The 24,751-nt window shown below is 31.8% G+C and overlaps 1 protein-coding gene across 1 annotated transcript in view; it reads left to right on the forward strand.

The window, feature by feature from the left end:
• The window catches only part of LOC117179394, a 74,776-nt gene that overhangs the window by 30,264 nt on the left and 19,761 nt on the right, over positions 1–24,751 (forward strand). Inside the window, exons 3-8 of the mRNA XM_033371133.1 lie at positions 2,071–2,654; positions 7,582–8,393; positions 12,100–12,340; positions 17,189–17,243; positions 21,376–21,657; positions 23,572–23,868. Of these exons, the coding sequence (XP_033227024.1) occupies positions 2,071–2,654; positions 7,582–8,393; positions 12,100–12,340; positions 17,189–17,243; positions 21,376–21,657; positions 23,572–23,868 (2,271 nt within the window). The remainder of the gene's footprint in view (positions 1–2,070; positions 2,655–7,581; positions 8,394–12,099; positions 12,341–17,188; positions 17,244–21,375; positions 21,658–23,571; positions 23,869–24,751) is intronic.

The following is a 24,751-nucleotide window of genomic DNA, read 5'->3' on the forward strand; positions in this document are numbered from 1 at the left end:
TTTGAAAATTAAAATTCGAAAATTTTTTCTAAAGCCTCCAGGGGACTTCGTTTTCGCACGAAAAAATTTTATGTGCCCTTATTGCATCCGGATCCACAATTACATACTTTATTTGTTATCCTATTGACCCAATCTGGAGAAATTACTTTGAAAAAAGTCCATTTTTTAATCACAAATGAGTATTTATGAAAACGAATTGTTATTTTGTACTGAAGTTTTTCACATTTTTTAAGGGTGGTAAAATGGGATATTTTCTGAAAGTTCGAAACTTGATGCTTAGTTATTGCAGAAATAATTGCATATTTAAAAAACGGCACTTTTGGAAGTTTCTTTGTAAGTAAACAAATGACCCGTCATTTTATAGATATTTGTGAGATATACATTTTTTAACTGAACTTTTTTCCGACCGCCTGATGGGTCATTCCATTAAACAAAAAACTTGCTTTTAGTATCTTCAACGATTGTTTGCACACACAGTGGTTCCTAAATCTTTGATTCAAACATATAAGCTTTTATTCTAGATTCTTACACTAAAATAATCCGAATTTCAATTCCAGGTAGCATGTTTTGAGTGAAATAAGCTCTTTTTCATGAGGCGCCTGGACTAAGTAATCATGACGGACCCAATGTCAGAAGAGTAACATTTAATCATAACACACGTTTATTTTTAGCATTCCTTATTATAAAATGGAATTTTGATTAATTCAATTCAGATTAAAGGCCAGAAAATTGGCATCATGATTACTGGGACTAAGGTCACAATTACTGGGACGTTTACCTTATAAGTCAAGATAAATGTTTTAACCTTAGATTTGGTACGCCAGTTTGCGTTACAATTATTATTATTTGTATATTTTTACTTTATAATAACCTCACACATATGAGTATAAGAATGAGACGTTTCCTAGTAGAGGAGAATCAGGTAGTCCCGATCACTCATGATTCGGAATAAGATATACTTTCGGAGATGATAAATTAACATTGTTATATTCGAAAATTGTCCCAAAGCGTAATTTTACATAGAGACTCATATCTCTCAAATAAGTTTTTTTTTATAGCAGATTTATTTCAACTTTTGTCATAGTCGGATAGCCCAGGCCATTTCGTGTCGGGTAACCCTGGCAATATTTGTTCATGTTCAATTTTATTTGTTTCTGTCAAAAACTAAAAGATCAAATTTTTTGGTAAACAATGCAAACTCTCTGCTTTTTGCAAGTTTTGTATTTTCGTTGAGTACTTTTTTATTTAAATTATAAACTCTAGAAGCTTTTATTTGAAAAATATGCACTTCCCTTTGTTCACTTACGATAAAATGTTCAAATGTGACCGTCGAATAAGAAAACTTCAAAAAAATCGATTTTTAGTTTTCTACATCAGTATACAGTTTTTCAGTTAATCTTTCATAGTTAAAAAAATTTATATTTGATATGCAAAATTCGAATAGTTATTAAACTACAAAGTGAGGCCCCCTTATGGAGGACCGCCTCTTCAGTCGCTCCTCTGCCAAACTTGGAAAGTATAGCTCCCGGTAGTTTGGGCCCCTTTCTTTGCAGGCGGTCACAAATATCACGATTTTTTCGGTAGTCACCCCCCCCCCTCTCCTTCTGGAAATTCTTTTTAAATAACCTTTTTTGGTTCTCACGTAAATCACTTTTCACCCCTCCCTAATGTAATTATTCTTTAAATAACTGCTTTGGAGTTGTTAGTAGAAGCACTAATATTATAATTAACGATTTATATTACTATTTTCATCGATACCGGATAGTTTATTATTAATAAAAAAGATTAAGCAGCCGGTACTACCTAACTCTTTTCAATATTCAATAATATGTGAGAATTCGTTCAGAATTTTAAGATCTGCAAAAAGAAATTGTAATTACTTTTTGAATTTAATATTCTCATTCGTAGCCGAAAACAATGCAGAGAAAAAAATGTCTATAAATGGTGCATGCATGTCTAATTGTGTATAAATAATAAAAGAGTCAGTGTATTATATTAATTAGCTCTTTTCTGATGTTTTCGGCTATGAAGCTGAGTATTAGGTCCACAAAACGTCAGTCTCTTTTTCAGGATTTGCAGAATTCTTCGGAGGCGACTGAAAGTTTTTACCAGGGAACACCTCGAGTCGATGCAGATATTCCACTCAACCTATTCCCTAGTAAATCTCTCAAGAGCCAGACAGCTTTAACTTTACCTGAGGATCCACCATCACCAATGAGGACAAGTACAAGAAACTTCTCGAGTGGCAATGAACTGCCTCAGAACATCGTTAACGCAGCACGTGCCAATCGGCAGTCCCATGTGTCAGACTTTTTCCAGAAGATAGCTATGGCAGCTAGTCCTGAAGACATCATGGAAGCAGATTCAGTTCCTTTGACTAAGAGAAGAATCTTCTCCCAGAATTATGAAAATACCAAATCTATTTCATCAGAATTTGCGAAAGTCTCCTGCATTCCAAAGCTGGCCAGGATCACAAAACTTCATTCTAGGTGTAGAACTCCTTACCATACGAAGACTTCCCAACGGAAGAGTCCTTTTAAAATTAAAGGTAGCCAGCAAACTCCTCTTGCTGGGAAGCTGTCGGATCTCAAACTTGATCAAGACCTGCTAAAGTTTGAGAACGTGGATAATACAATTACAGAAGTTATTAATAGGTGATTATCCAGCTATTTATTATTAAGGTGGATAAGAATTGGATAAGAATTTAAAAAAATAATTAACTGTACTGTTAAAATTTTATTTAAAGGAATAAAATCAATGAATTTAGTAATCGTTAAAAAAAACGACGAAGTATTTCATACGTTTTGTATGAAACTGAAATTTTTAAATGTTAAACGTTCAAAATTAATAGGGGTAAATGTGATACGAAAGTATAAAGTTATAATTTGATTAATGATATTTTTAATATTTGAGAAGATTTGTATTTAAAAATGGACAAAAATTATTTTTGGACTTTCTACTTTCAGTAGACCACTTCTTTAAACACCAAAATTCTGTGAAGGATTTTAAAAATTTTCTCTGTTAAAGTTTCAACGATTTCAGTTTTTCCGTTTTTGCATGAGTGTGATGAGTGTAAGTAAAGAATAATAAAATCCATATCTTACTTTCGTAACTATTAATAAAGCATCACCTGTTCTTATAATTTTATATTTGATTTTAATTATTTTTAAATTCATAAGAAAATTAATCAAAATAAAAATAACAAATTTGAATCTGATATGAATGTTCAGTGATATTAAAAAACATATTAAAAAAGCATATTAAAATGTTATTTACTAATTATCATTATCTGCTTACATTTTTATTAAAAAAATAAAGTTAATTTACTTTATATTTCACAATGAAAACGAAAAACAAAAAAAAAACAGATATCACGCTTACCCTAAGTCTAATTTTTAATAACACTGTCTTAATTTATCATTAAAAATAATAAAAATGTACAATTTTGGAAAACAACGGATATTTAACAAAAATATTATATCTTTCGTCATTTATATAAAAATACAAAAAAATGTTCTTTACGAAATAAAAATTATAATCAAATGATTAAACAATTGATTAAAGAAGTAACCAATGAATACTGTCTTTTTCTATAATTAATAAGAGATGTTATCTTTATGCTTTAACATAAAAAGTTAATAAATACTTTCTTTTTATACCAAATTTTGTCCTTACCGCACTAAATCCGTTAACTTGAAGTTTAAAAATTTTTAATTCTTTAGCTTTCTAGATTAATAATGAAAGTTTTTAAGCTTCAGAATTATAGCGAATTGAGTTTTTTTGAAGTAATTATCATTAGCTAACCAAAATTCCAATGATTTAAAAATAGAGAATCCTAATTCAATTGCAATAATTGTAATTCTAAAAAATTAAGCGTTTAAAATTATCGTATTATTAATGGTTAGTTTCATGTTCTACAAACTAAATGTAATTATTGAAAATTTGAAATTTGAAAAAGTTTAAACGCAAAATATTAAACCATTTTCAAGAAACTGAATACATTTTGTACTGAGATTTAAATTTATCAATTAAGTTAGTTAATATTTACGACTGCATGGTTGATAACATAAGAGTTTTGGCCTTTTTAAACTATATTGCAAAAGTCAAAGAGATTGTAAATATCTGTACGTGAAACAGATTTAGAAGTTATTTCGTCATTCCATTGTTTCTTCTTTAATCTATTTAAATTATCTATCTTCCTGTTGAATTTTTCTATATTTTTACTCATTTTTACCAGTATCAAAAGTATGATTTACAACTTCCCATTCGTTCATATTACTATAACTAATATATTAAACTTTTTTGTTTTAAAAATTTAATTTGGGAAGACAGATTTGAAAGCAATGCAAAATCTGACTTGATCTGGTTTTACTTTGATTTGCCTGAAAAATATAAATTTTTAGTTACTCAAATGAGCAGTTGAATTCTGCAAAATTGTCTTTGAAACATGGTGCCCAATAATATTAAAGCATAAAATAATAATAATAAATTATTAAAGCAAATGAGAATAAACGGTTAAAAAATTGCAGTTAAAGGTGGAAGAAACTTTTTCTCACGAGAGGCATGAACGAATCGCGATAGTTGTATTATCGGATTTTGCTCCCTTGCAGAATGAAGAAACTAGAATGTGAATGTACATTGTATTCTATTCTTTTGATTCGACGATCTAAAAAAGACGGGTGTTCCGGATCTCCGTCTTTTTTCAACCTGCTCCAATTTAAAGTTCAGCTCTTTCCTCGATTCGCCCCCCGGCCCCAGGCAATCACCCTTCGCTCTTTCGAAAAGAATGTAGAAAGTAGACCCTATGCTAGACAGTCTTGTCCCCCTATCTCTTTCAATCCTCGATTTAGAAGGACATACCGCGTGCTTATGCAAGTGTCTATATCGCACATTCACCCTCCACCGGGTATCCAAGGACACTATTATGTGAATTTCTTCAGACGTAACAATTTGATTTTGAAAGTCTTCTCTGGTGCTGCAGTGCCTATGTACCTACATAGTTTCAATCTTGAAAAAATTAAAGAGACTTTAATGTGAACGTTAATTTATTGAGGTCGTACATTCCTAAGAGCCTAGATTCCATGAAAGAAGGTCAATTATTAATGAATTAAAAGACTGAGCCTTACGATTTATAACCTCCCTTATTACTCGAATTTGGATACAAAGTTCTGGTCGGCTTTATAATTATTATTTAATAGCAGAATTCTCCAAATGTTAAAATTTAATTTTCTATTTATTTTATAATTTGTTCGCGATTATTAATAATTCTTAACCCTCCGTTGCACAGGTTTTTCTACTTGACCGGAAAAAACGAGTAATTCATCAATTAATTGATAAATTTATTAATTTATTAACAAAATAATGACTTAATTAACCAATCAATTAATCAACTACCTTAGCGGGAATATTTAACTGGGTCGTAAATGACCCACCTTTGTGACGGAGGGTTAATTTTTTTTTTATCCGGCACTTAAGGAATAAGTGCAGAATCCCTAATTTGGTGAAAATTTTGCCAGAATATTTAAAAACCTAAATTTCATGAGATATTCAATATTCTACAAGCTTTTCAACGAACTAATTATTTAACAAGTTGCAATTAATTTTTTGTGATTGCAAAAGATTTAATTTTACATTATTTCAAAAATAGAGGTAAAAAACAACAAAATTATAGAAGTAATCAAATTAATTTCTTATATTATTCGCATAGCTCACAACTGTCTAATTTTGATATTTTTCTATTTCTTGAGAACTTTAGTCTTGATTCGCTGAATACGATTGAATATCACAACTCTGGGTTTTTAGAAATTTTGGAAAGTTAAGGAATTTGGCTTTAGTTTTGGTATCTTGACATTTTTACAAGGTTATTATGATAAAATTTTACAAGAGAGAAATATTTTTCTTTTACCAGGCGTAACTCAGTACAAACTATTTTTACTTTGATGAAATTGAACAAATTTATAACTTTTTGTTTTGAATTTGAGTTTTTTTTCGGCAGCAGTTCGTATACGTTTTAATCCAAACAGCACATAATTTCGATATCCAATAACAAGAAGTTGCACAACTTTTTTGTATTAAAAAACGAAATGTGTAGGGACACAGAAAATATTTGGTCTACGCTCACCGAAAATATTGTCTCTACGCTTACCGAATTTCGGTGAAAGTTAACACAGCCGTAGATATAATCTTCAGATTAGAATTTCTCTATAACGCTACTGAAAATTCCTATATAGGTTCCTATATAGAAACCTACGTAAGATCCTATATAGGACCCTGCATCGGAACCTATATGTTTCATCTATAGGTGCCACCTATAGGAAATGCCATAGGATCCTGTATATGTTTCTGTATGGGACCATATCTAGATGCACAGTAGTGTTCCATGGCACCTACGGCTGCGCAGAAGTTTTTCTGGTCCTCTAGGGGAACCTGGAGACATACGTGCTATAGGTACTATGAGGTACCATTAGGTACCTTATTAGGGAGTGTCCTATACAGTATGCAGGCACCTATACAGTATCCTATGTCATTTCCTGTAGATGGCATCTATGGGTAAAATATATAGGATCCTATATAATAACCTGTATACGAATTTTCAGTAGGGGAAACAGTGGGTGCCGGAGACATATTCCTATTTTCGACGTCATCTCTATGTTGCCTATTGAAATTAATTTTTGGTTTTGGTAGACATCCCACGTGACCAGTGCTCAACGGAAAAAAATGAAATACCACCAAAAACACTAAGTGTGCAAAAAATCTCACCAAGTGTATGAATATTATTATTCTCAGTCCTACGCTAGCCAAATGCAAAAGGCTGTTCTTCTGTGATCACTTAATCTGGCCCGTCAACACTGTTCTTCATAACGCGTAATATCATCCGCGTAACGTCATTCGCGTAACGTCATCCGCGGCTAGAGACCGGACTCATAGGAACATTGTTTTATAATGTCTCTTGCGTAAATTTCCGGTTGCGTCGAGATTTTTTAATAGCTTCTGAGGCCTACAACTTCTCAAAAAAGTTAGGTGCTCGAAATTCACGTTAGAGGTCTGGGGTTCGATCTCTGAGCCGGTACCTCTGGACATTTTCTATGTACCTTTACCGAGGTGCTGATAGTTCGGATCTCACCTTAAGCTGTAGGTCTCCCCAACATGCACTTGACTGAAACCCAGTCCGTCAATGACTGAGAAAAACCAGAAATTCCCCAATATGTCAAATAAGGCACACTGCTCTTATAAGATCACTTGATTGTATTCTAAAAATGCGCCCGTGACTGATAATATATACCGGGACAACCCCGTGCAGTCTATTAAAAAAAAATTCAACATAAAATGAATTCGACATATTGGGCTGTAACCATCTTAAGTCTGAGACATTAATTTTATACTAATTAAAAATTAGTATTCTTTAAACTAAATCATTAATTCATTGAAAATAAATTCTATTTATAAATACTGTCACTAATTTGATATAGGAAACCCGTAACATTAACATTCTTTCTTCCTGCGTGTTCATTCAATTGAACTTTACTTTTAAGTAATCGCAAAGGCATTCCAAATCTAAAATTATTTGTACTCAATTTGCAGAGAGCAAAAGACGCACTACGGAGGCAAAACGGTGGCTGAAATTCTTCTGAAGGATTCCAACGAGAGAACAAAAATTCTCAAAGCAACAACAAAATCTGATACAATCGAAAATCAAGTACCACCAGAGCACATTTACGAGACGATTCCTGAAAAAGAGGAAACAATCCCAACTAAAGACATAGAAATTCCTGAATCTCACAATGACAGTTCAGTTTCTTCGGCAAGTCAGTTATTAGAAAACCCTTCGCCAATGTCCTGGGCTTTTCAATCGCCTTCGAAGGACTTTGAGGGCGAATTCACTCTAAGAAGGCAGCGAGGAATTCGCAGAAAACGGACGCAAAAGGAAGTAGACCCTGAAAAAAATTCTGCAAGCAAACGCGCCAAGAAAAGATCCTTGAGCCTCAGTCCTTCTAGCATGATGCAAGTAAGCGAGGTCGAGGTTCAAGAACCCTTTATGGAGGCTGTGAACCGGGACGTAAAGAGATGTCCTCTCGAGACGGATTTGGATTCTACTTTGGATGATAAACTCGCTGGAGGATCGACGACGACCTTCTGTGTTGATGTTCAAAGTCAGATTTTGGAAGACTCGAGAAGGAAGGCCAGTTTTTGGGATCTAGAGAGTCCCAAGTCATCTTTACTCGAAGACATTCATAGTTCTAAGTCATTTTATAATAATACTTCGGAGACGCCTCTCGTGGCGACAGTCAGGAGATGCTTGAAGTACAGTCCAGAAAACGAAGCTCCGAAGTCTAACTGCAGGACGTCGATTGAGATTGAATACTCCGTCCAGGGTGATCAAATTAATGTTCGAGGTGAGATTTCATTACTATTTAATTTGCTCCTTAGTAAAACGGCAGGCTGTGTTAGGGATACAAAATTTCTGTTACCAAAATATATTATATACACTGGTATTCACGCGTTTTGTACATGACAAAATTAGAAGCTTCTAGATTTAACACAAATGCAGATCCTGAATTACCGGTAAATGTCAGTAATAGAAAGCTGTGTCTAAAACTAGACGAGCCTTTACTATTTTAAATTAAATATACTTCACATTTTTTAATTAAGATAAGAAAATTATTCAAAAGTAGTTGCTATCATTTATAAAAGAAACACAAACTATATATTTTATTCTTGCGATGCATAGATTAAATGAAAAAATGTTGAAACACTTTCATAATCCAAAATTTGTTGAAATTATTGAGTTAAAAAAAACTTTTATATATTAAAGCTCAATTAAATAATATTTGAACGTTAACTGACAAACCATACAATAAAAATACAATCTACATACAATTTTTTCTAATTATATATAAGAGAGCATCCACTAATTCCACAAGTCTATTTGAGTGGGTGGAAGGAGGTCCTGAAAACTTTACGAATCCTTACTTAGGGGAGGGAGAGGGGTTCAAAGATTTTCTTATATAAGTTTCCTCTTTCTAATTATTTCTTTTGAACATGCTAATTAAAATTTGTGTTGGCTGTTGAAATTACTTTTTATGCTATTGCATCCAGTAGATAATTATTTGTTTGATTTTTTAAACATATATTTCTCGAAACTCTTCGAATTCCGTAGATATCATACATAGTCTCTTGAAATCCGTTTAAAACAATTAGCCTCCATTAACCCCCCTTAATATCTCTAAAAGCCGATTAAAATACTTAAATTCCGTGAAATTACGAATTCCCTTTAAATCTATGAAATTCCTTTAATAATCATTGAAGTGTTTCAAATCTGTGAGAATATTTTCGAATCCTTTGAAACCTCTTACAATATTTTTAAATTCATTAGAATTTTGTAAAAGCCATTAAAATTCCTCGAAATACCTTAAATCCTTTGTAATATTCGGAAATCCGTTGGAATCCTTGACAGTTTACAGTGCCTTAAAATCCTTTAAAATCACTTAAAATATTTTAAAATTACGGGAAACCTTTTGAAATATTATAAATTCATTTAAATGTTCACAATCCCATTAAAACCTTTATATTATTTGAAAATTCTTTGAAATTCTGCTAAATGTATTGAAAGTCCGTGAGATAATTGAAAGTCCTTTAACTCTCTTAAAATTCGTTAAAGTGCCTTGAAATCCTTGAAATATTTTAGATTCTTAAGAAATCTCTTTAAATCTTCTGAATCCCATTAAAATCCCCTGACATCCTTCAAAATTCATGAAAATATTTGTGTATCTCTTCAATTCAAATCCCCTGATTTTTTTGGAATGTTTAAAAATTTCTTAAAACCTCTTATTTCCCTTAACATTTGTTGTAATCAGCGAAAATTGTTTTTACCTCCTTACAATCCCCGAAAATCGCTAATAAGCCGGAGTAAATCTTTCAGTATCTCTTAAAATTCCTTTAAATCTGATTAAACGCCTAGAAGTTCCTTAAAATCCTGCAAATCTCTTGCAAAATTGAGATTCTCTGAAATTATACTAATCTATTTCTTCAAACTCTTGAAATCTTTTTAAATCATTTTAAAAATGTGATGCCTCTCGTAATGTTTTGGAATAATTTTAAATACCCTATAATTTTTTACATGATTAAATTTTTTTGCAATCCCTTTCAATTTCATAAATAGCGTTGGAAATCTCGTAAAATTTGGTAAAAATTGTGTCATTCTTTTAAATAATGTGTGGTCCTTTAAAATGCCTTAAAATCCCTTGAAATCTTTTAAAGTCGCGTTTAAAGCACAAATAATTGAAATGTTGGCTCACAGAAATCGTCAGTATCCTTGAAATAGGGGGAAGGTGTTCTCAAATTTCAGAAATCATCCGTACGTAATTAATGGACGTTCCCTGACTAAGCACAACAAATTTTTATATCTTTTAATATTAGCAGTCAATAATACAATACTTATGAAATTATAATGCTCCAATAATGCTTTTCTCTGAAAATGATTCTCAGTCATAATTGCTACGGGAATTGAGTTTTATGCATTTTCTTATTAAATTAGAATAGTTCCATAAATGTGCGGGTTTCTATTCTACTTTCTACACCCCTGAACCGAGCACGAGACATGCGCCAATTCCCTTGTTCAGGGGGTTATACTTGGCAAACCGTGAAACCGTGTGCCAGTTACCCACAGATCCTTCTTGTATTGCGATTTCGGTTAGTAGGCCTAACTTCATTGATTTAGGCTACTTAGTACAATTTTCGCTAACATAAAAAACCTAAATTCACTCTTCCCCTTCAAATATTTCTGGTTTTATTTATTTACAACCCTTTCTACCGAAAATTCTTCCTTATTTTTTTTCGTGAATAAAAATAGTAGTAAAAGCTGATTTAGTGATGTCAGGGATAAACGCCAGATAAAAAATATTACTAATGGCAGTGAATTTGTGAAGACAATTTGAAAGTACGATCGATATCGAAGGGAACGGGTTTGATGAGTGGTTTCAAGTGAAGTGAAGTGAAGTGAGGTCGTTTAGTTTACAAGGAGGCGAATGCCGCATTGGTCAGCCAGACTCGGCTCAAGTGGTGCGTGAAGCGTTTTAGTCAGACTGTGAAACATAGATAGGTTTAGAGTACGAGTACAATAATTTAGTCATCTATAAAATTATAAAATTATCTATAAAATTAACGTAAATAACGTAAAACTGTTAAATTTTCCTTAATCTCAAACATCAACTTTCCTAATACCTAAATCGATATTTAACTCAACTGTCTTTCAAAATGTATAATCAATTCTTTTCTCTAGGCTTGATTGTTTACGTTGGAATTTATAATAAAACTTTATTTATCTTAAATTTGGGGACCTTGAAAGAAAGTTTCTTTCGAATAATTTCAGCAAGAAATGTATATTGCGAAAAATTTATTCAGCTCAATTCACTAAATTAGTTCTTTTATTAAAACTGCAATTTTATATTCTATATTTTCAGAAGTTTAACGATTCATTCACGAATGCAATTGTAGAAAAAAATATCACTTGAATTTTCATTCGAATCCTAAGCTTTATTACTGAATCTCAGTCTTTATTACGTAATAAAATTCAACAGCAGCTCACATATTGCAGTTTTGACTCTTTTCAAAGTTTAATTGAAAAGTTATTAACTTCTTAAAGAGGCGCTTTTATTGAACGCTTCCAGCTGTGCAACATATTTTTTCAGTAAAGAGAAAAATTGATATTGAACTTATGTTTTTTTTATCACTGAATTTTGAAATGTATCTCTATTTCCACTTTTCTAAAACTTTTTGGAAACTGTTTCGAAGCCTTTGAGGAGCGCTTTTTTTATTTCCATTGGTATGCAATAACAAGTTCAAGAAATATTTTCAAGCCTAAACTCATGGAAATTCAAACTTTATTGAAAACAACATAGCTTCTTTAGCAGTGAATAATTCTGCCGAAGTCTGTTTCTTCCCTATTTCCCGTAGATATACTACAGTTCCTAAAATAGCGCCTTTATTAGTTACAATACTTCCAATGCAATAATCAAAATTATCTTAAATCTATTTATAATTTCAACTTTGCTTTTTCAATTATACTTTTAATTCATACTTAAAATTAATTAATTTGTGCAGTGATACGGTGTAAGGATCTCAGGAGGACTTACGAGGGTCCCATATACGCTTACGTGAAAGCGACCTTAAAAAATTCAAACGGCGTGGGTTTAGTGCATAAAAGAACTGCAGTTCACAGGGCAACACCGAATCCAGTTTTTAACGAAACTTTGGTTCTGCCTTGTCCAGTTATCAATAACAACTGTTCGAGCCAGACTACCTCTTTGGATATTGCCGTCTGGCACAGGGATCGACGAGCAAGGTGAATATTAATTAATAATTTTTTTATTTCAATAAGGATAATCTGAGAGAAGCTCTTTTTTTAAAACAAGAACAATACTTTAGTTCATGGTTTGTATATCTAATTAATTATAGGGATGAGTCATATACCTTTTTTTATTAAAAAATCAACATTTTACTGAATATAATTTTTTTATTTTCGGAATACGTAAAAAAAGTCCTATAGTAAAAGTGCTGCTCTTGAAAATTTTCGCAAAAAGTTTCTTTTCTATTTTTTGTAGAAAATCTTAGAAAGGAAAAATGTTGCTTTGGAGTTTTTCCGTACCTTTCATATCTAGAAAAAATAGGTTTCAGAAACACGGTCCTCATTTTGTTAATATTAGACTAGTATTAGTTGTCAAAATATTTGATTCAATAGGAGTAAATTTAAATGCGAAACTAAAAGTATATCCTAATTTTGTAAGTGTACACAAAACAGCAATTTATAATATAGTTAATAACAGATTTGCACAGTTGAAAGAATTGGCTGTATGTAACAGCTGCAGTTTTTCGAAAGAAATATTGAATTTTTTTATTTTTCTCATAAATGATGCAAGATAACATAAATAAGTGAAAGAACTTGTATAAAACTTTTTTAAGTGTGCAAACTATTCTTTTGACATTTTTTTTGCATCGGTTATTGTTTGAAAGAAAAATGCGAAAATTCGATTTCATGAAAAAAAAATTTTCTGGACACAAAAGTTATTTAACCCGCATAAAACTCACAATGATGGACAAACTTAACAAAAGTGTGTGGGTTTTTCGAGAAAATATAATTTTAATATTTTTAAAACAACTTCTGCATTTTGTTAATTTTCAACATTTTCTAAATTTCCAAACGGATTTCGAAGGAAATCGATCAACTGTATCAGTACGTGGAAAGAAATCTTAAATATCTCACTCAGGTCAAAAGTTATATAATTGAGGCGTTACATGCAATAACGGGTTATAGAATTCTAGCGCACAGTTTTCTTGCTCCTGAGAGCTTGTAAAAAATGTTTCAAATTTTATTTTTAAAAACATATATTTAGATAGGAAATTTAATTGCACATCTTTTTTTCCTCGTAAAAAAAACTGCAGACTTGCAGTTTTTGAAGTCAAATGTACAGCGATTACGCTTTGTACTATTCGAAGGAAAATCGTGTATGTTAAAACTTCCAATATTTATATTAAAAAAATATTATAATTTTTTCTCATAACCTTGTAAAAAATCTACAGTGATATTTTCCAACGCTTTGGGACAGCGCGTGTTGGAAAGTACACAAAGAATATAAAATAAGTACCAAAAAATAATGTTTTCTTATAAATATAATGTATTTTAGTTTTCAGTTTTATTAAAAAATGATGGTAGACATTCCTTTAAGAAACTTTAAAATAAGAGAAGCTGTACTTATTGAGGGCATGCTTTTTCATAGTGCATTCTGCATTGTTTCCTAAAAAAATGTAAATAAAGCTATACTTGTGAGACCTTAGAATGCCATAATTTGCAAAATGTAAATAAAGTGGTCATTTCTTCATTATATTAACAAAATTGCAGAGCCTATTAAAAGTGTCTGAAAAAAGCGTTTTTCAAGCTAAATGTACTTACAAGAAAGCAGTGATTTTTCTTTTTTTTTTTTAATAGATAATATACCAACGCCAACTCGTGGCAGAAAAAGTACAAATTTGTTTGAGAAAAAAAGCAGAATGAACTCTGAAAAATGTTGTCCTTCATAAGTACAGTTTCTCTTATTTTAAAGTTTCTCTAAGGACATGTCTACCATAATTTTTTAATAAGTTTTAAATGTCAAATATAATATATTGATAACAAAACATTATTTTTTAGTACTTATTTCATTTTCGTTTGGTACTTTCAACGATCTCCATGTCGCACTCGATTACCCCAGCGCAGACTATCTTGCCTAGGCGCGAGCACCGACAGCGCTGGAAGTAAAACAATCATACTTTTTTGACTGCTAAATCAATCAAAGTAATATTTTCCAGAAAAATTCTTCATTTCTTTGTGAATAACTTTCCCGCTACAATTTTTAGCTTGTTTAAAATTCGCTCGACCCCTCAAGCAGCGCCGGATTTACCAAGGGGCACGGTGGGGCTAGTGCCCCAGGCCCCAGGGAGCCGAGGGGCCCCTGACCCCAGAAAATTAATACAGTTTACAGCAAAATCGAGATTTTCTCTGCCCTTAAGAGGGCCCCTTCGAGGTTTAGCCCCAGACCCCGAAAAATGTTAATTCGGCGCTGCCCTCAAGCGCTGGAAAGCATCACTGTCGAATTTTTACAAGGTTGTGAAAAAAAATTATAATAGGTTATTTTTCTATTTATTTCGAAAACTACACGAGCTAACATTTTTTGTTGTTAGGGAAACAAACTGCGCAATTAAATTTTCTATTTAAATATGTTTTAAAAATTAAAATTCGAAACATTTTTTTAGAAATTAGAAATTTGAAAAGATATTTCTTGTTCAACTTAGCACTCTTTAACGCGCAGAAAAAAGCATTAATTTTTTTATTTAGTTAATCTTGCATCAATTTTTCCGTTTTTAAGCAATATTTTCACGCTACAGATATTAAGAGTCAGTACAGTGCCAATAAATCAATTTGAAGTTGAATTTATGATATATTTTTTTCAACTTTTTTGTCGGGTGAACCTGGGTTTTCATCATCAGCCAAGGACTACGTCAACTTCCTGATGAGTCAAAGATGAATTTAAGTTCCCTATCCATACAATTTCAGTCATCTATTTCCTTATGGTCCTAGGAATCTGGGTCGTTTCTTACTTTGCGACAGGTGCTTATTAAACCCGCTTTCTGAGCTGCTGCCAGTACAATAACCTACAGTGAAAATAACATCTGTCATCTTTATTCTGTCGCAAGATCATTCTAAAATATAATCATCTTTCTACGCATGCTTGACTTCTTTTGTAGACAGATGCGAATTTATACATATAACGGACATTATCATAATGGCGACTTTTTCAAACCTAATATTCAAAACTGGCATTTGTAACCAATTGGAAATAAGCTATTAATACTTAAAAAATAAAAAATAAGCAGTCTTAACAAATGTTTATATCGTACAATTTTTTTTGAAATAAAAGAATACAAGAAATACATGCAAATTCTCTAGCCTGTCGAAAATTCTGACGTCGTAAACTACATTGGAGATTACGTTAGAATCGACGTACGCTCCGACGTTGTAAACCACGCTGGAAATTGACATTTGAAATCGAATTATATCGGAATAAAGTGATAAGCCGGCAATTATGCAGAAAACTAATTGATCATGTATGTGTATGAATTTGATTTTTATGTTGACATGTTTCCAGGGACTTTACTTGTGAAATTTGTAGACTGTTTTAAATAATAAACAAACTATTTACAGCCAATGTTTACCGAGGCACGTAAAAAATAATTTAAACAAACCACCCCTTCTACTTTGAAGTTTACAATGCTAAATTCTGATGTAATTTATGACGTCGTATTCTACGTCGTTTCTGACGCAGTGTTCTACGTTCTTTACGACGTCGAAATTTTCAATAGGATATTAAAAGAGATTCTTCTACTTCTGAAAATAAAAAATAAATAAGGTCTTGAAAAATCTTAAAAGATCCGAAAATAGATTTGTCCCTATATGGATAAATCTCTTGACAGTTTATCTCTGATAAGGTGTACTGTAAAAAAAGATTTGTGTAAAATTACAAAGTTTCGGAAAATTAAATATTGTATCATTGTAAATATCACACACTCCACTGTGTGATTTTAAAAAAGTATGTGAAATTACATCCTCTAGCGACGTAAATAAAAGGACCCTCGAACAGCAGTGTAATATTACACACTCGATAAAAATAAAATTACACATTCCCTCGTACGAACTTTACATTCACAAGGGAAAATTCAGTTGTAGCGTGTAAAAATACCATGCGTCGGTAAAATCACTTTCCTGTGATTGAAAATTACATCGTGATTTTTAATGTTATCAAATATCTTTAATTTTTCCCTGGCGGAGACTGTAAAATTTTTGATTTATAATTAATTTAAAATTTAGAATAATTAATCAAATAATATGTAAATACGAAAGCGTCTCTCGTGTTCGTTGTTTATCGATGCCTTCATCCTTCAATTTTGGAGCATTTTTATTTTTAATGCGAGGAAATTGACAGCTTTGGTTAACTTTTTTTGACAGCTTTCACACAAAGTAAACCGAATCCGAGCTATTCCTATTTTGCCTTTTACATTTTCTGTTATTTTAACGGAAAAGATGCGGTTATTCAAAACTTATATTTCATATTTTTTTCACGGAATATTTAAACATCAAAAAAATACCCATAGTATCTTATGTGTTTTAGGTAAGTGGTAACGTGTCCGGGTTGTGTTTCTTCAATCTCCATGAAATTGCACGAAGTTTGAGGTTTCGAGTGTTCGAATCCCTTCGCCCTGATCAATTTTATTTTATTTTATTCTTTCACATAATGAATTTTACATTTTCGCATGTAAAATTATCGGCCGAATGGAATATCACAACAGATTCGTAAAGTTACTCCGATACACGAGGGTCCTTTTATTTACATCCAGCAGAGATGTAAAATTCAATAGATTTTTTTTACAGTGTGGCATAGTTACTGTCGCAGAAAGCGAATAATTTCTGGGAACTGACCCTGCGGTAGTAGGGGAATCGATTCTTACGAGACTTGCGCACGTCCAACACACCACGTGCACATTTACTTGCACTTTATACCGCGTGTGCGTCACAGAGCTGCACACACCGAAATATGCATATATGTATGTGTTCAGAGGGTGCAAACGAAATTTATATACATTACCTTTCTCTGTGTTTCAGACGCAGCGAGCTGCTGGGCTGCATGACTCTACCCCTGCCCCTGTCCCAGGACAAGGTAAAGACATTAGTTATTCACATGCATCGCGATATTGCAAGTGTACACTTCTTCTTTGTGCAGTGGCGTCAACATTCCAAGGGCACACTGATGTGCCTCTGCAGTGATTTATTTGCATGTTGGAGGCGGGTTCTAGAGAAGGAGTATTGCAAATTCTGAAACTCGAAATCCACTCCTTAACTAAGTTATTAGCTCTGAGGTAAACCAAGATTACGAGCTAGAAACGAAAATTCCTTACTAAATTAAAATTGTACATTCTATTTCACCCTTGGAGGTAAATTTATTCACTGTTCAAATAAAAAAGTTTACAAAATTAATCGGGTCGATAGACAGCTTTCAGTTCCGATGTTCATTATTGAATTGTGGATTCATTCAGTGAAACTTTTTTTAAAAGAGGATAATTTCATTTAGGACAAAGATCTGGATAAAATCATTTTAAAACTGACCATTAGAAATACGCATTATCTGTTTTTTCGCATTTCAAAATTTGTGTTTTCATACAATGTCAATAAAATATATTCAAATAATTTAGAATCGGTTTCGGCCTAAAGACGATTCTGCTCTTATAAATAAATTTGTTTTCTGAAAAGATCAAACATGGGTTCTTATGTGGTTCTTATCTCTCCAAATGATTATTCCACTTTTTCACAAAAAAGAGTATTGTTTTCTAATTAATGTTTGAAAACCAAATATATTATCAAATAAATATTAAATCAAAATTAAACAGAGTCGACTAAAAAATCCCGATAAATAGAATTTTCAACAAAAACATTTTCTGAATAAATGGCAATTCATTTGGATATTCTCAAGTTTTTAAAATTTTCCTGTATCGAGAAATTTTCATTTCAGTATCGATAAATTTGAAAAAGTGATATTGATTGCTGCAACTATTGTCCTGAAAAACGAAGCCGATTATATTTAAAAAATCTTAACTCTTTTATCCTATACAGAAAATGTTATATATGTTCTGTTTTTATACCGAGAAGCAGTCGATATCTGATTAATATCCATTATTTAGTAAGTTCTGAGGCATTTGTATGTCTTCTTGCTTAAGGTCACAGTTAAGCCGATTGTTACTTTAAATCCGGGTGCGGTATCTTCTTCATTCGATTAAACTTTACCACTTAATACTATTTGTCCAATAGTGAAGAGCGTTTTCAAAATCTCGTCTACTCCACCCCAACAGCATTTAAACTCTTTTCCAACCACAAACTCTCCAAACACACAAAATTAAATTAAAATAATTAAAAAAATTGAAGCCTTCATTTCCTATACACAATTGAGAAGTGGTTTATTTACCACTGTTAGGGAGAAGTCGCAGAAGTTAAAAGGCCCTTCATCGCGAAACTCAAGAGGCAGAAATATAACGTAAATGAAAGTGAAAGTGAATAAGTAGTTATTCTCTTGTCTACTAAAAAGGGTTCCTCGGTCTCTCCCTTCGAAATGATTGTGGTTGCCATCTACTGTGCCGCCTTTTTCGTGGCGGGAGTGATGCTGAAGATTTTTACATTCTGCTGAAGTGAGTCTGGAGAAAGCCTCTTGCATCTTGTTAATGAGACTCGAGCCCTATGATAGTGTTTCTGCCACGGAACCATCAAAAGAAGCAAGTTTCGAAAAGTGAAAATTAGAACATTCTGTTTTTTAATTTTTTTAAATTCATAGTTTCATTTAACACAAAAAAGAATACATTCTTTACAATTTCTTGCATGTTCAAATGGCTGAATAAGAACAAAAATCTAAAAAATTCAATAACACTGCCAATCTCATTTAATAACACAATAGATTCTTCTTCAAAAAATTAAGTTTTGCATTCTTACATTGCCTCTTCAATGCGTTAGTTCGCCTTTAATCTTGCTCTCCATTAATAGCAGCAATCGATAGAATCTAATTTTTCATGTAGTTTTACTTTATTCTTGGCTGCTAGGAAAGTGTAATTTTTAAATAAAGCATTCAAGAGAGAGAGAGCATAATTTTGTTGAATATCGGGTGAATCAAAACCTTTTATTATTTATTCATATAAGTCTCGTTGCATACTGATATGTATGATTGAACAGAAATTGTGAAGTGAAATTAATATTTCTTCAGATGACGTAACACTCTTTGCTGACAGATTGTGACATATAATTTAATTATCGCTCTCTGCTGATTACGATTTTGCGGCCGATGCAACTGAAGTCAGTAGAAGTGGCATCTCGGCAATAATTAAGGACCCTGATGCAATAAGGATTATATAATATTTTTCGTCAGAGAGTGCACGGTGCGGTTTTAAAAAGTTATATGCAAACTTCAAGAACCCCCGAGTTATGACTTGGATATGATTCTACATGCTTTTAGTAATCAATTAATGATAAAATTAAAATATTTCCCTACGCCGATTTTTTTCTACCTAAAAAAATAATTTTTAAATCGACAAATGATGATTATATATTATGAATGTGATATAAACATGCAATGGACTTCGTATAACATTAATTTTTAGTATGTAAACAGAGAAATTCTCTAAAAATAATCCTATCTATTCAATCGTTAGATTGTCAATAAATGAGTTCAAATAAAAATAAACGGCAAAAGTACAGTGAAGGAGTAGCTGCAAACAAATTCAAAGATTCTGGCGTTAGTACATTATTTTTTATAGGTTTAACTCAGTGTTTTAAAGAAAATCACAAAAATGTATCTGTTTCATGGAATTAATTACACCTAAAATATTTTGAAGGACAAACTGCAGCAGACTTCAAAATATTAAATATATTGGTTGGCCTGATGTCTCATAGCAGCTCATATCCATGATCCTGGTGCGTACAGCACACAAAAATAACTTTAAAATAGTGGGTTCTTTAAGAACTATCGGAAGTTGTATTGAAAATTTTTAAACTTGGAAAAAAAGGTGGAGAAAAAAAAGAAAGATGTAAAAACTTTCAAAATTATTTTAATTTATCCATAATTTCATCAGATAAAGAAAAAAGAATCATCGATTTAATTCCACCGTCGGAGTTACATCTGTTAATTGGAGTAGTAAACACTTTATTTGATAATATGTATAGAAAATTTGAAAATATTTGTAAAATGTGGACTAAAAAGTGAAATATCAGTCGGAAAATACTGTATAGAAACTCAGGATTTGCTGGAAATTCAAGTAAAAAATTACTGAACAGTATGGATGTTCTTCGTGAAATTTGCGCATCAACAAGTAACTTTTTTTGCATGAAATATGTAAAATGTTTCGACGCATTTAAAAACGTTGTTGATTCATGTTTCTCAAGTAAATTAAAAGAAGGGTATGTTGAAAAAAGTATGGAATAAATACAAAGTAAAGAAGTTACATCATGACTATGGGGAAATTTTGCTTAAAACTCAATGTGAATATAATAGTAGACGTCTGTAATTAATTATAATCTATATACCAAATGTACTTTATATAGTTTGTGAAAATATTTTGTTATTTGTTTGTAAAAATCTAAATTTTGTTATTAAAAAAAAATAAAAAAGGATACACTTATTTTTTCATCACTAACTGTTTATTGTTTCTTTTTTGTTTACATAATGAAAAGTATTATAAAAAAGAGGTCGATACATAATTATATCTACATACTTAATATATAATCATCATTTTTCGATTTAAAAAGTGTTTTTTTTTTAACAGAGAAAAAATTGGCTCAGGGAAATATTTTAATTTCATCATGAATTGATTACTAAAAGCATGTAGAATCATGTCAATCAAAGTCGGGCAAAATCCAAACCGCCAAGGCCCCTCCCCACTCTCAGGAAAGTATATTATGTGCCCTTATTGCATCAGGTCCTTCAATTATTTTTAACGTGGGATTGAAATAAAATTTTGATTTACCATTTATCTTTGGTTTTTGATCAATTATCTAATCACGCTATATATTTATATACTCTTGCATTGTTCTGTTTCTCATTCATATGTGTAATTTGTTATATATTGTAAATGTAATTTAGATTAAAAGTCGAATTTTCAACTTAAATCAAGAACTTTTCCTTCTGTGTGTATTCTTAACTTCTGTCTCTTTATAACACCAATTCTGAGGCGACGACTGCACAAAGAGAAAGTAGACCTTTAAATCTTTAATTAATGAAGGGATTATATGATAAATATTTGATTTTTTAAATTCAGGAAGCCACATGGCACCCTCTGGAAGCAGGTTCGGGCAGAAATATCAGTACCCCATATTCAGGGGTAACGCAAGAGTGTGGAGTGTCACCACCTCTATCAAAGGACGGCGAGTCAGATAACAATAATTCAAGGGGAGAGGATCTCTCATACCTTAGACACTTGGAACTTGAGCCTGTTGATCCCGTCACAGGTCTTCCACTTCATCCTGGTTTTACTGCTAGAGGTGGTAGAACGCCTTGCACTACTACTAGGAGATTAACAAGATCGAGTGTAGGAAATCCGGTAAGTTCAGCTAAGCAATTTATTTTAATTAAAATCAGCGAACGGAATTTTTATTGAACTTCTATGTGCAATTCAATTGAAATAAAGTTGAAATTTAAAATTCAAATTCTTCAATTCAGTATTGTCCAATGAAAAAAGAAAAAACGAAAGAAAAAAGAAAATGGTGACTACTACCTCGTCTTTCTTGTTTTTTTTTCTTTCATCTTACTTTATTTGATCTTTTTTAACTTTTGAAATAAAAGTATTGAACATTTACAAACGAAAATTAACAACTCGTCGGTGTTCATTTAAAAATTTAAAATTAACAATAAAACTTATTTACGACATATTTTAGATTTTTTAAGCAAACCAAGAAGCTTTAAAAATGCCTTTTTCCGTGTACATATTGTTTTTGAAAAGCCACCCATTTTTGTTTAAATAATGACTAGAATCGAAATAAAGAGTATTATTAGCCATCTTGTCGCTAAATTTCCATAATATTTAGGAAACTTATTGAGGAATTAAAATCATAATAATATAATAATAAAAATAATATTAAATACAAATAATTAAATAAAAAAAGAACTTTTTCACGATAAGTTGGAAATGGTTTAGAGGTGTGACCTACATTATTTCTATGACTAACTATAGGCGCGTTTTGTACACCAGCACAATTTTTTATGTAAATTACTATATATATGACATTAGTATATATAGATTTTTACTATTTTGTCATGATATTATTATGGAAATGAGAAACCAACTTTATCTTGGGCTTATTTTCCGCAAATTTTTTATCTATTTGAAAAAATGTATCTTGTACCTATTATTCAATCAAAATAATTGTCTAGGATTTTTTCTTCAGACAATGCTTAAAATTTAATCATTCAAAATTTTTCAAAATAAAATTGTATGCACTTTATGGAAATGATTAAGGAACGATTATATTAAATGATTAGAGCAGCACAGGCAACCCAATTTTATCGAAAAATGGAACTAAGATGATATCTATTAATTTAAGATAAAGGACATCAGAACCCATATTCTGATTAGAAGACTAAATTATCTGACTCCCATGTGACGTCAGAGACTAGATCATGCCCCATTATAATCTAAGTAACAAGTTTTTTTTTAAACTCTAAATTCAATTCAAAACAATTTATATTGAATTTCTGTGCAATTTACTAAAATTTAAAATATTCTTGTTAATACTTTTATATGATTAACCAAATACTTAAGTTTGCTTGATTAATATATGAATAAACATAACTGAAATATTTATAGATTCTTCATAAAAATTCAAAGTAATGGCATTTCAGGCATAAAATTATCATAATGTCTAAGATTATTTCCAAGTTTAAAATAATGAAATAATAAATATATTCTTATGTGGCGCACAACCTACATTCATTCTTCAAACGGCAAAAAAGTTGTATTCAGTTGTTCGCTTGGAAGCATGAAACTGTTTTAAACAACTCGTTCAATTATGAAAAATGATTTAACAAATTATCCCATGGGTTTAATATACTTGAAATAATTAATAAAAGTGGAGAAAAAATAAATTTCTAAGTCAAATTGATCAGTGAATGTAGCTGACTACTTAGCCCCACTTTCCTGACTAATCAAGAAAAATAATACATTACTGATTCAATTCAGGAACACGCTTTTTACTGATCATCAGTATACAAAAAAACTTTGATCAACTATTTTTGGAGAACATAAAAAATGCTGCGCAATTGAAAAAAAAGAAAATTTCTAATACTTCCTCCGCCTGTTGTTAAAAACGTCTAGAAATGTAGACCGGGGCATTTGAAGCCGTAGGAAACTGGCTTTAGAAATTATCTACCTGAAATAATCACCTTCCCTGCTTTATCAAACCCGAAATCTCCCAAAAACTTTCTGGAATTCTTGTTTAACTTAAGCTCCTTTTTCCAGGCGCCATGGGGATTCTCTTTATCCTGGGGCAGACCGCCTCGAGTGGAGCGAGTGGACACTGCAAGTCCGGCAGAACGGGCAGGTCTCAGGCCAGGAGACCACGTGGTCTTCGTAGAGTCAACCAACGTGGTGACACGATCCCGAGAAGAAATCCTGAACTTGATCCAGACGGCAACACATCAGTTAATCCTAGAAGTCTACCGAAAGGGTGGTGTTCGACCTACATTAAATAGACCCAGTTCGGTGACAATTCAGGCCCCGAGCAGTCAGCATCACTCTGTCACCTTTACGGCCGAGGTCGGTACAGGCGTCTTGGTGTAATTCCCCTGAAATCTTTGTCCAGTGAAACCAATGATCGCCTCATAATAATAATTAATTGAAATTGAACCAAGGCAACTCTGCGGTACTGTTGAGCGTAGCCTCTGTGTTAACTCGGCCTCAAGTTATCATTTTGTGTTTCCATTCGCTTGATTTGCACTTCGGTTATTTTATCGTGCACGCGGCGTGTGCGTTTGTCAGAGCTTATTACACTATTAATTTTTATTAATATTATTATTGTATTTTTATTTCCTGTGAAGTTATATTTATGTGTTTACCGTTACGTTACTTGTCTCATAATTTGTATATTATTTTCGCCTTTGTACACATTTAAAAGTATACGAGCGTGAAGCGTCGAGCACTCTTTTCCTAGGAAAAGGACTGCCCGATTATCGCCGAAGTGAGATTATGTTTTGTATTTAAGTTCTTTTGTTGGCAACAAGTTTTGTTTCAAATCACGAGCTGGTTCATCTTCATTTCTCCCCTCCAAAGTCGTTTCGTGGCTTGACTGTGTCACTTGAATCGAGATTGCACTTCGTGGTTGATGAGTATTGTGTGCAGTGAAAATGTATGGAACTTACTTTAATATTGGTAACGAGATTTTTTGCAGATGACATGTTGGGTACAATAGCATCACGCACTTTGCATTAATTGAAAAAAATTAACCTTTAAAATAATTATAAATGTTCTTATTCCAACTTACATTATCCAGATAAAAAACTATATCAGTACTTACAGTGACTTAAGCTTTAATTCTCAAGCTATTCTTCGAATCTGTCATGCGACGAGCAATTACGTCAATAATTAAAATTAGGCAATTTCTACAAATTTAAGCTTTAGCTTTTTGTTTAGAAATTTTTTT

Source organism: Belonocnema kinseyi, chromosome 9, assembly GCF_010883055.1.
Source record: "Belonocnema kinseyi isolate 2016_QV_RU_SX_M_011 chromosome 9, B_treatae_v1, whole genome shotgun sequence".
Classification (NCBI taxonomy): Eukaryota; Metazoa; Arthropoda; class Insecta; order Hymenoptera; family Cynipidae; genus Belonocnema; species Belonocnema kinseyi.